At 33.6% G+C, this 13,100-nt stretch overlaps 1 protein-coding gene across 3 annotated transcripts in view; it reads right to left on the bottom strand.

Moving 5' to 3' along the window:
• Window positions 1-313: 313 nt before the first annotated feature.
• The window catches only part of LOC105041076 (phosphatidylinositol 4-kinase alpha 1), a 35,796-nt gene continuing 23,009 nt past the window's right edge, over window positions 314-13,100 (bottom strand). The window contains exons 20-26 of one of the 3 annotated variants that reach the window (XM_010917869.3): window positions 10,127-10,174; window positions 8,065-8,237; window positions 7,742-7,937; window positions 3,719-3,859; window positions 2,338-2,546; window positions 2,102-2,263; window positions 314-891 (exon numbers count right to left, since the gene is read on the bottom strand). In XM_010917869.3, coding sequence (XP_010916171.1) covers window positions 633-891; window positions 2,102-2,263; window positions 2,338-2,546; window positions 3,719-3,859; window positions 7,742-7,937; window positions 8,065-8,237; window positions 10,127-10,174 — 1,188 coding nt within the window. In that variant the 3' untranslated portion in view covers window positions 314-632. Of the gene's footprint in view, window positions 892-2,101; window positions 2,264-2,337; window positions 2,547-3,718; window positions 3,860-5,413; window positions 5,501-5,603; window positions 5,653-7,741; window positions 7,938-8,064; window positions 8,238-10,126; window positions 10,175-13,100 lie in introns of those variants that run through there. The other 2 variants (XR_012139924.1, XM_073254306.1) reach the window with 2 other exon arrangements.

Here is a 13,100-nt window from a genome sequence, read left to right as displayed (position 1 = left end):
AATTATACAGTTCTAAACTCCCAGACATTTAAAAAAAAAAAACTAAATTAATTAATTGCCTTTGCACCTTGATTAGTCTTGTGAAATTAATACTCTGTTCTAAACTCACTTCCCTCGCACTAGAAAAAATAGGAGTCACACCTTAATTACTTCCCTTGGGTGCCAACCTTGCTTATGAAGGTGCCACAATGAATCATGCCTGCTAAAAAGCAATTGAGTTGCTTTCTTTTTGTTTCCTCTTCTTTCTATTCCTCATATCGACCATTCTCATAGACTTTCCTCCACAATTCATAAATTGAAGTTATCGTGCATATATTGGTTATCGGGTGGGTGCAGAAGGATTAATTATTGTCACAATAAATTGGTGGCTGGTACAACGAAGGCAGAGTTCTTTTCCTCTATTGTTTCTATTCCTTGTACCAGTCATTTATAGTGGAGAAACAAATGTACCAGACTGACATGAATCTATTCTTTCACAAATGGACGTGATACATGGCAGTACGATACATTCCATCAACACTCCGAATTTTCACAATCTCATCAAGCCACAAAACCTCTACTAATGATCGTGAAAGATAAGAAGTCATTAGCAGCGAAGCTAAAATGCTACATACCTGCTGCAAGTAGTCAATCTATTTTTCAATACCTTGCTGCAAGTACTGTATCAAGTCGTAGCCAGCAGTGGTCCACTTGTTGTAAGCGTCATTGCAAGTCCGTATCATAAAGTTAGCAGCCTCACGCTCGCTCATCTCAGGATGGAATCGCTTCCTGAGATTTCCAATGGGATCTCCCCTACTAAAGCAGGGGAGCCCGCTATCCACCATCAAAAGCACGGTGGTTATAATTCCATGCATATGCCTCCGAGCTGCGAGGTAGCCTTTCACACACAAGCTGAAATAGCAGAGGATAAACAAACAAAATCAGGAATCATAGCAACCGTTCAGAATAAAAAATCATGCATGATTGCAGATGAATTAGTTAATCCCCCTTATGAAAGAATTGGAAGAAGATGCTATCAAGAAATTCATCCAGCCCCCACTCTCTAAGTTCAATAACAATCATGGTTACACAAATATGCTGCAATTGCTTATTTTGCAAGCCGTATATGATTTGCTTTTAAGTAAAAACTTCATGAACAATCTTCATCATGCCACGAGCAGTAACTTTGCACCAAGCTTTTTGAGCCTTTTGTTCAAGTAATGCAATTGAGGTGAGTTTGGTAGGATTAAGATCAAGCCTGACCTAAAACTGACTCCATAATGAATCAGATTATTGATATCAGAACTAAATTCGACCCAAATAATTTTTAAGCTGAAGAAATTTTTTTATTGAATCCCACTGTATTATACAAGGATTATGATATCAACTCTGCATAATCATTTGGTTTGCTTTAGGTTGCACTAGATTGGCACTTCCTATAAATGTACAAGTTTTGTTGGTCTCAGTTCAGATTGGGTTGGAATCTCCAGGCCTTCAACATGTTGATAATTTCCAATTGAACCCCAAGTTAGGTACATTTTGCCCCATCCCAAACAGAACTACTGGTCTCTACAGGTTGACTCAGCCTGATTTGCACTCATATATTCAGAATGTCATAACTGTAGCCTTTTGTTCAGCATGAATCATGGGAAGCAAGTCCAATAGGTCATCCAGATATTAGGCCACTTGGATTAGTGATGTGGCAGAATTTCACTACATGTCACCACAAAGAGACTTTACAATTAATCTAATAAACTTACTATATCATATAGATGGTAGAATAATTATATGACAAAAGATTATCATAAATGAGAATCACTGCTCTAGTTATAACTGCGCAACTCATCTTGCAGCTTTCTTAATAAATCGAATGAGTTCACGTTCCTACACTCTCAAATGTAGACAAAAAAAAAAGCACCATTTAAGAAACAAAAAAATCACAGTAGAGTGCCAAATACCCATAGTTTTCATGGGAAAAAAAAATGAGATTTATTTTCAGAGCATTTATGCCACACAAATTTAATGAAAATGCACATATTCTCGCAGGTGTACATATGCATTAAGCATGGTATATGCAGCTAAGGAAGCATGAAGAAGCAGTTTAAATAATAGAGTGACTTGCCTGACAAACTGGTTCCAGGTATCGCTCTTCATTGATCCTGAAGGGTCAAGCAATTGAGTCATCTCATGACTCAATTTGAAGTGGGCACTTTCAAACCTCATATTGCCTCCAGGTGATGTCTCCAAAATAAATCCAAAGTCTATATGAACAAGCCTTCCTTTGCTGTAAGGTTATGATGAGTTAGTCACCCACTGGTTTTATTATTACTGCATTCATCACAAATATACAACACATACTTGTCAAAAAGAAGATTGCCATTGTGCCGATCCTTTGGCTGAAGCAAGAGACTAGCAACAGCATAACCAGCACTGCTAACCATAAACATTTCACGGGCGGCTTCAAAAGTGGGAGAACCTACAGGGCCAAAATCTTGTTGAAAAATCTCATACAAACCACCATCAGTGGTTTCACCCATTTGGCTTCTGCTCCTAGTATTAGGAACAACCTGCAGTGTTGCTAAACTAAATTAATTTACAGGATTGAATTGTTTTATGAATTAAAATTGCAAATCTTGAATAATTATTGTATAAAACAATATCACTGAAGCATTAGCTCCTCTTTCAGCTACATAACATTTGTTACTGAGCAGATTCATACATAAAACCATCATTGAATTGGTTATATGGCTTGCCATATAAGAGGCCAGTTCAAGTGATTGTAATATTCTCCTTCTGAAATCATGATAAAAATGCAAGCAAGTTTTAAATTAAAACACATCAACAAACCAAAGGATTTCTCCATTTCAACTAGACGCAGTCAAGAGAATAGACTTGCAATTAAGAAAAGAAAGGACCACGTATTGCCAAAATCAATAGACAAGGGAGAAGGTTGAACCAAGTGACTAATATAAATATGGAGAACTACACAAAATTCTAATTAGCTCTGAAGGACTATTTTATGAAAAGCAGTTTTGAAAATAACAAAATAGCAAAGACTGGAGGCAAGTATTGGCATAGAAAATTACCAAAATGAGGTGATCTACAAACTGCAACTATCTTAATGGAATTTGAAAAAAAAAAATGCTAAATCATGATAGTTTTGAAGATCAAGTGGAAAAAAGACTAACACAAGCAACAACCATTTCACAGAAACAATTTGGCTTTATATAGAAAGTCATCAAGGCCCATCTGCTAGCCCAGCCAATTGATTATTATAAAAGAGTGAAATGACATGGTTCTGATAATGAGAAAAATAACATATATAGGTATCATAAAAAGGGGACTACCCAGTTATTAAAGCAAATAGAGGCCCAGATATGTAAGATGGAGTATTCACATTTCATAAATGTGAATAGTTATTATGAACAGTGAAGCAAAATCATAAAAGAATTGATATGTCTAAAATCCACTGGATGAAAGTTTTAAAAAAGAGGATAATAAGCCTCATGGGATTTGGGTACAAATTGGTAGGATACTGACACTCTGCAAGGGGGTGCTGTCAAGCATATGCACACAAAAATATTCATAGAGCTCAACTTAAAGCTCCTTAAGAAGGCAAATAATTATAAGAGAAATTAAAGAACCATACGTTCAAAAATTATAAAAAACCAATAAATGAAATATGATCATCATAAAGATATGCTAGCAGATCCACAATGTTGAATATAAATAGATCCACCTCAATTATGCCTCTCTCATATCCAGTTGGTAAAACACCATAAGGATATAGATAAAGATTCAATCCAACAGCTTCAAATATGTCCCTGAGGAGAGCTATCACTTGAAGTGCAAGAACATCTTGTCGACAATCATCTCCGACCTGTTATACCAAAAATACATATTATTGTATTAGTATCAGGGGATGAAAATTAATAGTACTAACAGAGTCAATTACTAATTAAAATAATTATACCATTGGAGTTGAAAGAATATATGTATGTGGGTGTGTGTGTGGGTGCGTGGGTGGGTGTGTGTGTGTTGGTTGATGGATATCAAATAAGTCAACCTTTCAAGTTCCTCAATTAAGATTTTCATTTCTCCATGAAACCTTCAGCTTTCAAACTACTTGGCATCAGATTTCTTAGATTCCCAACTTTTGGTTAGTCTATTTAAATGGTTCTGTTGTCTAGATTTATATTTGAACAAAGAAATCACAGGACAAAATCACCGAAGCAAATCATGGTACAAGCACACAACTACAAAAATGCAATGGGATAAGTAATAAAAAAACATTTCAGTAGGTTCTGACATTTTTGTGACATTGTAGAATGAAAACAACCATACACTTTATGACCCAGCATTCAAAGTTTAGTATGTTAACATTCATCAATAATAGATGAACTTTAACATGTTAAATACGAGACTTACAGTATTAATAATAAAAAGTGGAAGAGTTTATAGTGCCAAAAATTCAACATAGTCTAACCCATGATTATCATCTAAGGCTTCATTTTGGTTCAGGGATAAAGTAGGCATCATAAGAAAGCTTCAAATAAGCCTTATGCCTGCAAACAGCATTTTGGAAGAAAGTATAACCAAGGAATAGTTATTCCCTGTCAAACTTTTATGGCAGGCAACTATTCCAAGGGAGAACTATCATGAGCTATTTCTGGGTATAAAGTCATCTTTTTTTCTGTGCCCACTTCTTTCTTTTTGTAGACAAAGAAGTCATGATTCAAAAGTCATTCCAAAAACGTGCCCTTTGCTATTCCAAAATGGAGCCAAAAAGAAACTGACATGTCTCATGGTATAACTATTCTCATATACACAACTTCTACTATTCCCATTTTTCTAATTCCCAAACCAAATGCAGCGAAAAAGAACAGTATTTTCTCAACATCAAGTTGATATGGATTCAATTAGCTCACATGTAATGATTTAGTTTCACTGAATCCAAAGAACAGATGAAAGTAAATATAGATTTGGAAAGTTAATATTTCAAAGAGACAAGTATAAGATCCACGAAGATATTAAGTCAAATAAGGAGAATTTCCAGAGATAAACCCAAGTTACAATAGCAAGAATAACGTGGGATCTGGCCTGGGAACAAGTCAAGAACAAAAACATTCATTTACAGAATGTCAAGCACCCAAACAAACGTATAGGTTTGATGTGACACACATTCAACAGTCTATTCTGAATGGATGACGTCCATAAATGGGTTGTTGGTATCATGTTATTGTAGCAGTGAAGTCTTATACTAATTAATTTCTCATAAAAAATGAATGATATACTAAGTAACTTTGTCTTTTTAAGGTTAGGATTAAGCTATAAATTTCTTAAGGCATATGTGATATAAAATGCTTATAGAATGCCAAAATATATTCTAGCATTCTACAATCATCAACATTGAGGCATACAGATGCACAATTACCTGAGTGAGAAAGGATCTAAGGATGGTAACATGCGCCCTCATTTTTTGAGGCTATAGCTGCCAACGACAACTAGCTAGAGGATTTCACTGTGAATCATAACACCAGAATGGATGGGATATGGTCATATACAATTTCAAAGAATCCTACAAGTACATGCTGAAACAATCAACCAAGATAATAGGACAGCACCTCTAAGCCCTTGCTAAATTTTGGCCTAGGACATGCTCGCAGCCGCCAGCTGCCATGAAAAAGACAATCTCATTTAAAATGTCATAACTGCTATAAAATTAAAGAATAACCTAATTTGCAAGGCCTGGTTGCTACCAACTATAAAAACTTGAAGAAAACGATACAACACCATAGATTGCCGCACTCAACCATTTTCTACCAAAAATAACAGAACAAATGCAGAAGCTGAGAGATGATAAATTCATTCTAACACAAGTACACACACACTGACAAAGGCACCTCCCTAGACTTTATACTTAGTAGTCACTTAGCTACTTCACTCAGATTCCAAGTACCTAGTCAGGCCTATATGTTGGGTCTACCATCGGATGAAGCCAGCCTGCCAATGCTACGTAGCATAGGAAGTTAGATTTGGGCTATTTCTTGGTGTGAGGTGGGGTTCTAAGCACATTAGTTGCAGAGAGTACAAACCCCTTGTATGTCTGATTGGTGCCCAAAGTCCAAATACCTCATCACAAGTTTCATTATTTTGCTTAGTTGTTTATTTCTTGCTTTGCATTTGACCTTTCATCATTATCTAGGGTTCATTTTTGTATTCTCACCTCAATTACTGAGAACACCTTTTTGAAGATCTACTGCTATTGTATACTTTGTAGGGAAAATTTGTAATTTTGTTAGTCAACAGGTCATATGACATTAAAATAAGCTTTTTATGCACATGAAAAAGTGCCTTCTAATTTACATTTCCTTCCTTTGCATCTACAATCAATTTCTAAACTTACGGTTGTTTTTATGCGTTTTTTATTTTTATTTTTTTATAAAATCCACATAGTTGTCTGCCTAAGCACTAAGCATTCCTCAGGCCAGTTGCACACTGTAAGTGCCTCTAAAAACATAGAAGATAAGATACAAACAGTATAAATCTGGATTAAAAATTTTCAAAATAGCCGTAATAAGGGAAAAATCATCATTATATCATTATGCTTGACTTGCTCAACTCATGCCTTCATCAATGGCTATAAGCTGAAGAAAACGCATAATTGGTTATGATAAAGGCACAAGGCCACAAGCTTTACCAAGTGCAAGAGACCATAATCTGTTCAGTCTACCAAAACTGGTAGTGAACAACACAATGAAGCTAAATTGGTAGAGGATTATTGTACAAATTTGGAAGTGATCAGACAAAAATATCAGTAATAAAACTAAGCAATATATTCATAGCAGAGATGTGAAACAACAAACTCGCCTATGAATTTGTTTTTTACACATACCTCTGCAGACTTGATGAGTCTTTTAAACCACAGAGACCCACATATCTACATCAGACTGCATGATGATATTCGTAGATTAGAGATATTCACCTCTTTTTGATTATTTATTCAATGAAATTTAACACAATTAGAAATATATGATACTCTGATGGTAGTTAGTGAGCAAAAGATAATGGTGAACAGGTGTGGCAGCACCTGAACAAGAATATCTGGATTGTGGCCACAAGATTCAAAACAAAAGTAACAGCTCTTGAACATCATCAAGCAAAGAAAGTAAATCTTTTGGAAGTTTTACTTCACCATTCCCCCAGCAGAAGCATACATAAACAACCACATGCACTGGTGCAGGCATTACCCACATGTGTGCATGCACAAGCAAATATGGGAGCATAGAAACATGCATATATTCACATTGTTGTTAAAATGTTATGAACCACAGTCCAAATCTTATATACACATTTTTGACTAGTACCATGCTGATTCAGTGTCAGTATCCCCAGTAAGGGAGTCAGTTTGGCATACCAAGACTTGTCATGCCCCCTATGCCAAGTCCTGGTAAGGTACTGATATGATACAGTATAGCGGGATGGTATGCACCAATACAGCGAACTTGGTAAAAACAGATCCTATAGGTGGGACAGACTCATGAATCAATTTATGTATATCAGTTTGGTAGCTTTATTTCACATGCAAAACAAAATCTGCTTTAAATGCAAGGCAAAAAACAAATGTATCGATTAGTATCAAGGATGGTGTTGGATCAAAGAATTTGAACTAAAAGCAAATTCTCCAGCTCAAATGCAGATATTTTAAAAAATGAGCCCATCCAGCTGCAAGCCTGGAATGCAAAACAGGAAAGCAGCTCACCTTAAATATACAACCTATTGGTTTTACATCATTAGAATCTCCATCCCTTTCCACCACGTTAAATGTAATCATTATAGGCACTTTTGCTGCTGATTGAAGGGGAATCCCACTGTCCACTTGAATGCCTCGAACAAGTTTGTTAGTAGCAGTAGGTAGATAAAGGTCCTCACCCTCCACACTAATTTTCTCCAGCTCCCTACACATAGATATCAAATTTAACCAACTTAAACCAAACCTTAACCAGAAAGTGTCATCCAATTGAACTTACCCAAGATATAGAAAAACAACAGAAGCATAAGAAAAATTGTTTGAACAAGGAATACCTTCTAATACCCGCTCTGCGCTCTTCTTTAGGTAGGGGAAATAGAACACCAGAAATAGATGTGACCTTATCAAAAAAGTCAAATTCTCTCTTAAACAAGTCAAGGGCTTCTGAATTGAAACTCTCGATAATTCTCTGTTTCACAAGAGGGAGCATAGTTTGAAAGGAATTGCTCTGCAAGAAAAAAAATAAGAATGGGGTCACTTGGAGGCATGCTTGGTAAAAAGAACTGATTTTATTTTCAAAAGTAGAAAGCGACAACAAAATAGCCATAAGTGCATCCAAATGTTACTTCTACATGTTCTTTGTAAGTTAATCCAACAACGTTAATAACTTGAGCAAACAAATTTTGGCTAAACAGCTATTAAGCCATTGTCCTTTGCCAATAAGAGGGCACCATAGGCAAATTTTGCACTATATGAAGCATGAGACTTGAATAAAAAAATAAAATGCATATGACACAGAAATCAAAGCTTTAGTTTCTGACTGACAGGCTTCAGTAGTTGTAATTATGTCTAGATCAAGAAGCTTCAGACTCACAAAAGCTGCAAAGCAACCAAGCAATGATGACTCCAGAGAAGTATCAAAAATAGATCAGTTGCACTTACAGGGACAGAGATTAAAATAGAATATAGGCCTTAGCCTCTGAGATCTAATTACAAGCAAGGCTGCAGATCAGGGCAACTAGAATACTAATGCAACCAAAGTTAAAGAACAGAAAATTTTTAAAGCTAAAGAGCAGAAAATTTCTAATCAAGCCCAAATAAGTGCAAAACTTCTAGAAATCAGATGTTGACCATGAAACCAATTTGAAACTCAGTTAGCATATTGTCTACTGTAAAATTGAGGTGGAAAAAAGGACTGCAAAATTAGGATGTTTTTAATATCAAAATTAGGATTTTTTCTTTCTGAATTTTAAATTTTTAAATTCTAAACATCAATATTTTTTAGATGGTGTTTAGTTGTTAAAAAGAGAAGGTTTGGAAGAAAAAAAATATAAGATGGTTAATAGAGAAAAAACATGAATTTGAAATTTTCAATTCATCATTTAGGGGTTCTAAGAGATTTCATTACGCAACCAAACAAAAATGGTACTGTAGAACCATGTTTGTAATTTCAAAATCATATAAAATCATGAAATATCAAAATCTGATTGTACATCCAAGCACACCCATACAGATACTGGCAAGAGGTGCACCACTGTTCAGTTCGTTGATGACAACAGAGCTATCTACTTAAATGGGCTAAAATCCATCAATTGATCATTTTTATTTTTTGAAAAAAAAAAGGCCAAAAGAAAAACTATGGAGTGGACTACCATATTTAGTAGCGATTTTTTCGAAATTCCAACAGTCATCTTTGGTGGGTAGATGAACATTTCGGTCTACTAATTTTTTGCAATGTCTTCTGGTGTATCAGTTTGCTGTTTTCAAGTTTTCAACAGTCTTTTACTTTATTGTGCATTTGTTTAGAGACATGGAAAAAAAACCAGGAATTTGTTACCCAAAAAAAGAACTAGAAATTTATCTTCTAATATTGAGCGCATGCACAGAGATGGAGATTTGTTCCATGCCTATGCCAGTAAATAGATGTCTCACAGAGGGGATGCGAAGGCTACTTTCTCAGTGAAATTATATTCCATTTACTTTGAAAGTATTTCTTCTACATATTTTTTTCTCTCCATCGGTATTCCTTGACGGCAGGAAGCACATAATGGTCTTTGAATTAGTATTTCATCCTCCCCCATACAAGTGCCACTGAATAATATAAAGAATAAAAGAAAAAAAAAATCCTGTCTTATATAAATAAGATGTATTGTCACAATTTTAGATAAATAAAAGATATGCAAAAAGATTTTTAAATGCACCAGAATGTATGCTAGAGACACCATTTCAGTTTATATGTGGTACAGTTTTACCAAAACAGTGGCAATGAATTAATAACTGTCAGAATGTGTATAACCTAAGAGTCAGCTAAAACATAGAAACATCTTTTCAAAGCATAACAGAGCTAACATATCCTCAAGTTTAATGAGTTTCTCATATTAGAGGAAAATAATGTACCTTTGCAACACCAACATCCTTCCCAGATTCCTCAGCACAATACTCACCCTACCATTCAGAATTTGAAAACCAGCATTAGAAAATGCAAAAAAGAAATTAAAAGTACTACTCACATTTTAGCTGATATATTTATTAAGCTACATCTGTGAATAAATTTAATGATTACCCAAACTAATAGAGTAGAAATCTAGAGATACTTCAAATTTAACGCACCAAAAATAAACTTTAGAGAAAGATGAGGAGCATTAAGTAGATGAGAAAACTTATTTTCAAATAGTGATAAATATGAATCACATCGAAAAGAAAATTAAAAAATTATAATGAAGTTGTCTGGTTTTCAATATATATTTTCACTCGCAGACTTGCACCAAAGATCAGATAAGCCCATATCTTTTTACGTTAATTATAGATTAACTTACTACCAATATTTACGAAGATGTACCACGATGCATGTTATTTGCAGACAATATGTAATTTGTTAACAAGAAAAGTTGATTAAGTAACTAATTGGATTTATCAAAGAAAGCTCTAAAGCAAATGAAATACCATATATAATCTTGATTGGGGACAATCTGGAATGGAAAAATAAATCCCATCTCAGATTACCATGTTTGATATGAAAAGTAGATGAGAGAGATGATAGAAAAAATCAAGGGTCCTATATATATTTTCCTAAGAGAGAAGGTAAAACAAATATCACCCCTAGTGGTAATATCAAAATATCATTTCTTAATAAAAATACCCTCACTTATATTATACTAATATTATATTAATTATATGACATAATTTATATTAATTAAATTAATATTATATTAATACATCATAAATATATTAATATATTGATTAATATTTTTATAAATAATAATATATTAATATATTAATATTTACTAATAAATATTAATTATTAATAAATAATTAAAAATATTTATTAATTATCCATAATCTAACATAGGATTTATTAACCATTAACATATTTATTTATATATCAAATCATATTAAAATCTATTTATAAGAAAAATATATTTTCTAATATATGTATAATTAATTTAAAAATATTTAAATTAAACAATGTTTATGTAACTATATATATAACTCATGTAAATATATTTTAATATTCAAAATAGCCAATATTGATAGCATTGATGTAAGTGCCCATAAATGCCCAACAAATGGATTGAGAAAAAAATATTATTACTTGAATTGTTTATTTAAGGATATTATTAAAAATTTGATAATATTTTCATATAAGATCACCTCCAAACAAATGTAGTAATCTTTTCTGATGCCATTTTTCAGAGTAATTTTTTCACTAGCCAAATGCGGTAAAATTCCCCCGCAATCATTTTCTCAATAAATGATTCCTACAAAACGAATCCATATAGTATAGAGAAGCATAAAAGGGAAACAAAGATGAGGTCCCAATTAAGATTGATACACAAGAGATACCACAAAGGTGACCAGTTTCATTATTTGGGATCGATTATACAAAAGTAATAGCGAAATAAATGAACATATATGCATTAGATATAGAGTTTATTGAACAAAGTGGAGAGGTGCCTTGGGGTGTTATATGATCAACTCATATCGTAGAGGCTTAAGAGCAGATATTATATAATGCATGCAACATTTTACAGATCTGAATGTTGGGGAATAAAGAGGGTTCAAGAAAACAAGCTAAATGTAACAAAATTGAGAATGTAAAGATGGGTGCATGGTAAATCTAAAAAGAATGGATTGAAGAATGAGTATTTTAAAGGAGTTGTAGTGTTTGCATAAATTAAGGATAAAGTGATGAAAAAATGATTGAGATAGTATTGGCAAGTTCAAAAAATATTTGAGGAGACCCTTGTACAGAGAGGCACTTTAAGTTGTGTTGAAGGATGCAAAGAAAAGAGGGAAAGATCTAGGATAACATGGATGGGGACTCTGAGAAAAGATACAGAATAGTTTGAAATTGCATTAGAGTCAGCCTTAAGCACAAATACTTGGCAAATAACCATGGTTGGGATAAGGTTGATGATTATAGTTATGATTATGGCTATATCTGATTTCCCTTTGCTCAATTCAAAAAATCATAGAGATTTGAAACGAATGCAATAGGGCGAGGCGCAGAGGCAAATGAAATACTAATCAAGGTGTGACAAATTTAGGAGATAATGGGTTAAGTTACTTAATGCTAAATGACTAGAGATGTATTATGGTACTCATATATAAAACAACTCCTACGATCATGTAGTTAAAGTTATAAGCCACTCTAAAGTTATGAATAAGGGTGATAGAACAAAGATTAAGGAAACCGATAACAATTGTAAAGAATTAATTTGGTTTTACACAAGGTCAACAACAGAGGTTATCTTCTTATTGATGCAATTGACAAATATATATATATAATGAAAGAATACGGTTACTCTTTTTTAACCTAGGGAAACCTTACGATACTAGTCCTAATAATGATAGCAAATGTGGGTTTAAAATGGACAGGTGTGCGTAAGAAATATACTGCAATTATTAAGGACAAGAATGGCATAGTGGTGAAAAGGATTAGGAATAATTGTGGGGCAATATATGTGTCATAATGGTTTAAGCTGAGCATGAAGGTTAGGTCTATGTGATTTTACATTAAACACAAATGAACTTACTACTAATATTCAAGATGATGTTTTATTGTGGGTATAACACTATTGAATAATGAGACAAGAACCACCTTAAATAATACACTGGATTTGTAAAAGAAAGCATTAGATAAAAGGGCTTAAAAATTAGCTTTAAAAAAGAGAATATAGAATGCAATTTTAGAAGAATTACAAATGAAGTTGAGAGTCTAACAAAAATTGATGAATGGAGATACTACAACTCACAAATAGGGTCTCTATACAAACGAATGGACTATTGGACCAAGATATGAAATACAAATAGATCTGGATGGATGAAATGGAGAGGTGCTTCTAGTGTGTTATGTGTTTGACACATACCT

Source organism: Elaeis guineensis, chromosome 3 (genome assembly GCF_000442705.2).
Source record: "Elaeis guineensis isolate ETL-2024a chromosome 3, EG11, whole genome shotgun sequence".
In the NCBI taxonomy this organism is placed as follows: Eukaryota; Viridiplantae; Streptophyta; class Magnoliopsida; order Arecales; family Arecaceae; genus Elaeis; species Elaeis guineensis.
The sequence above is the reverse complement of the archived record's forward strand: the minus strand, read 5'-3'. Positions and strand labels throughout refer to the sequence as shown.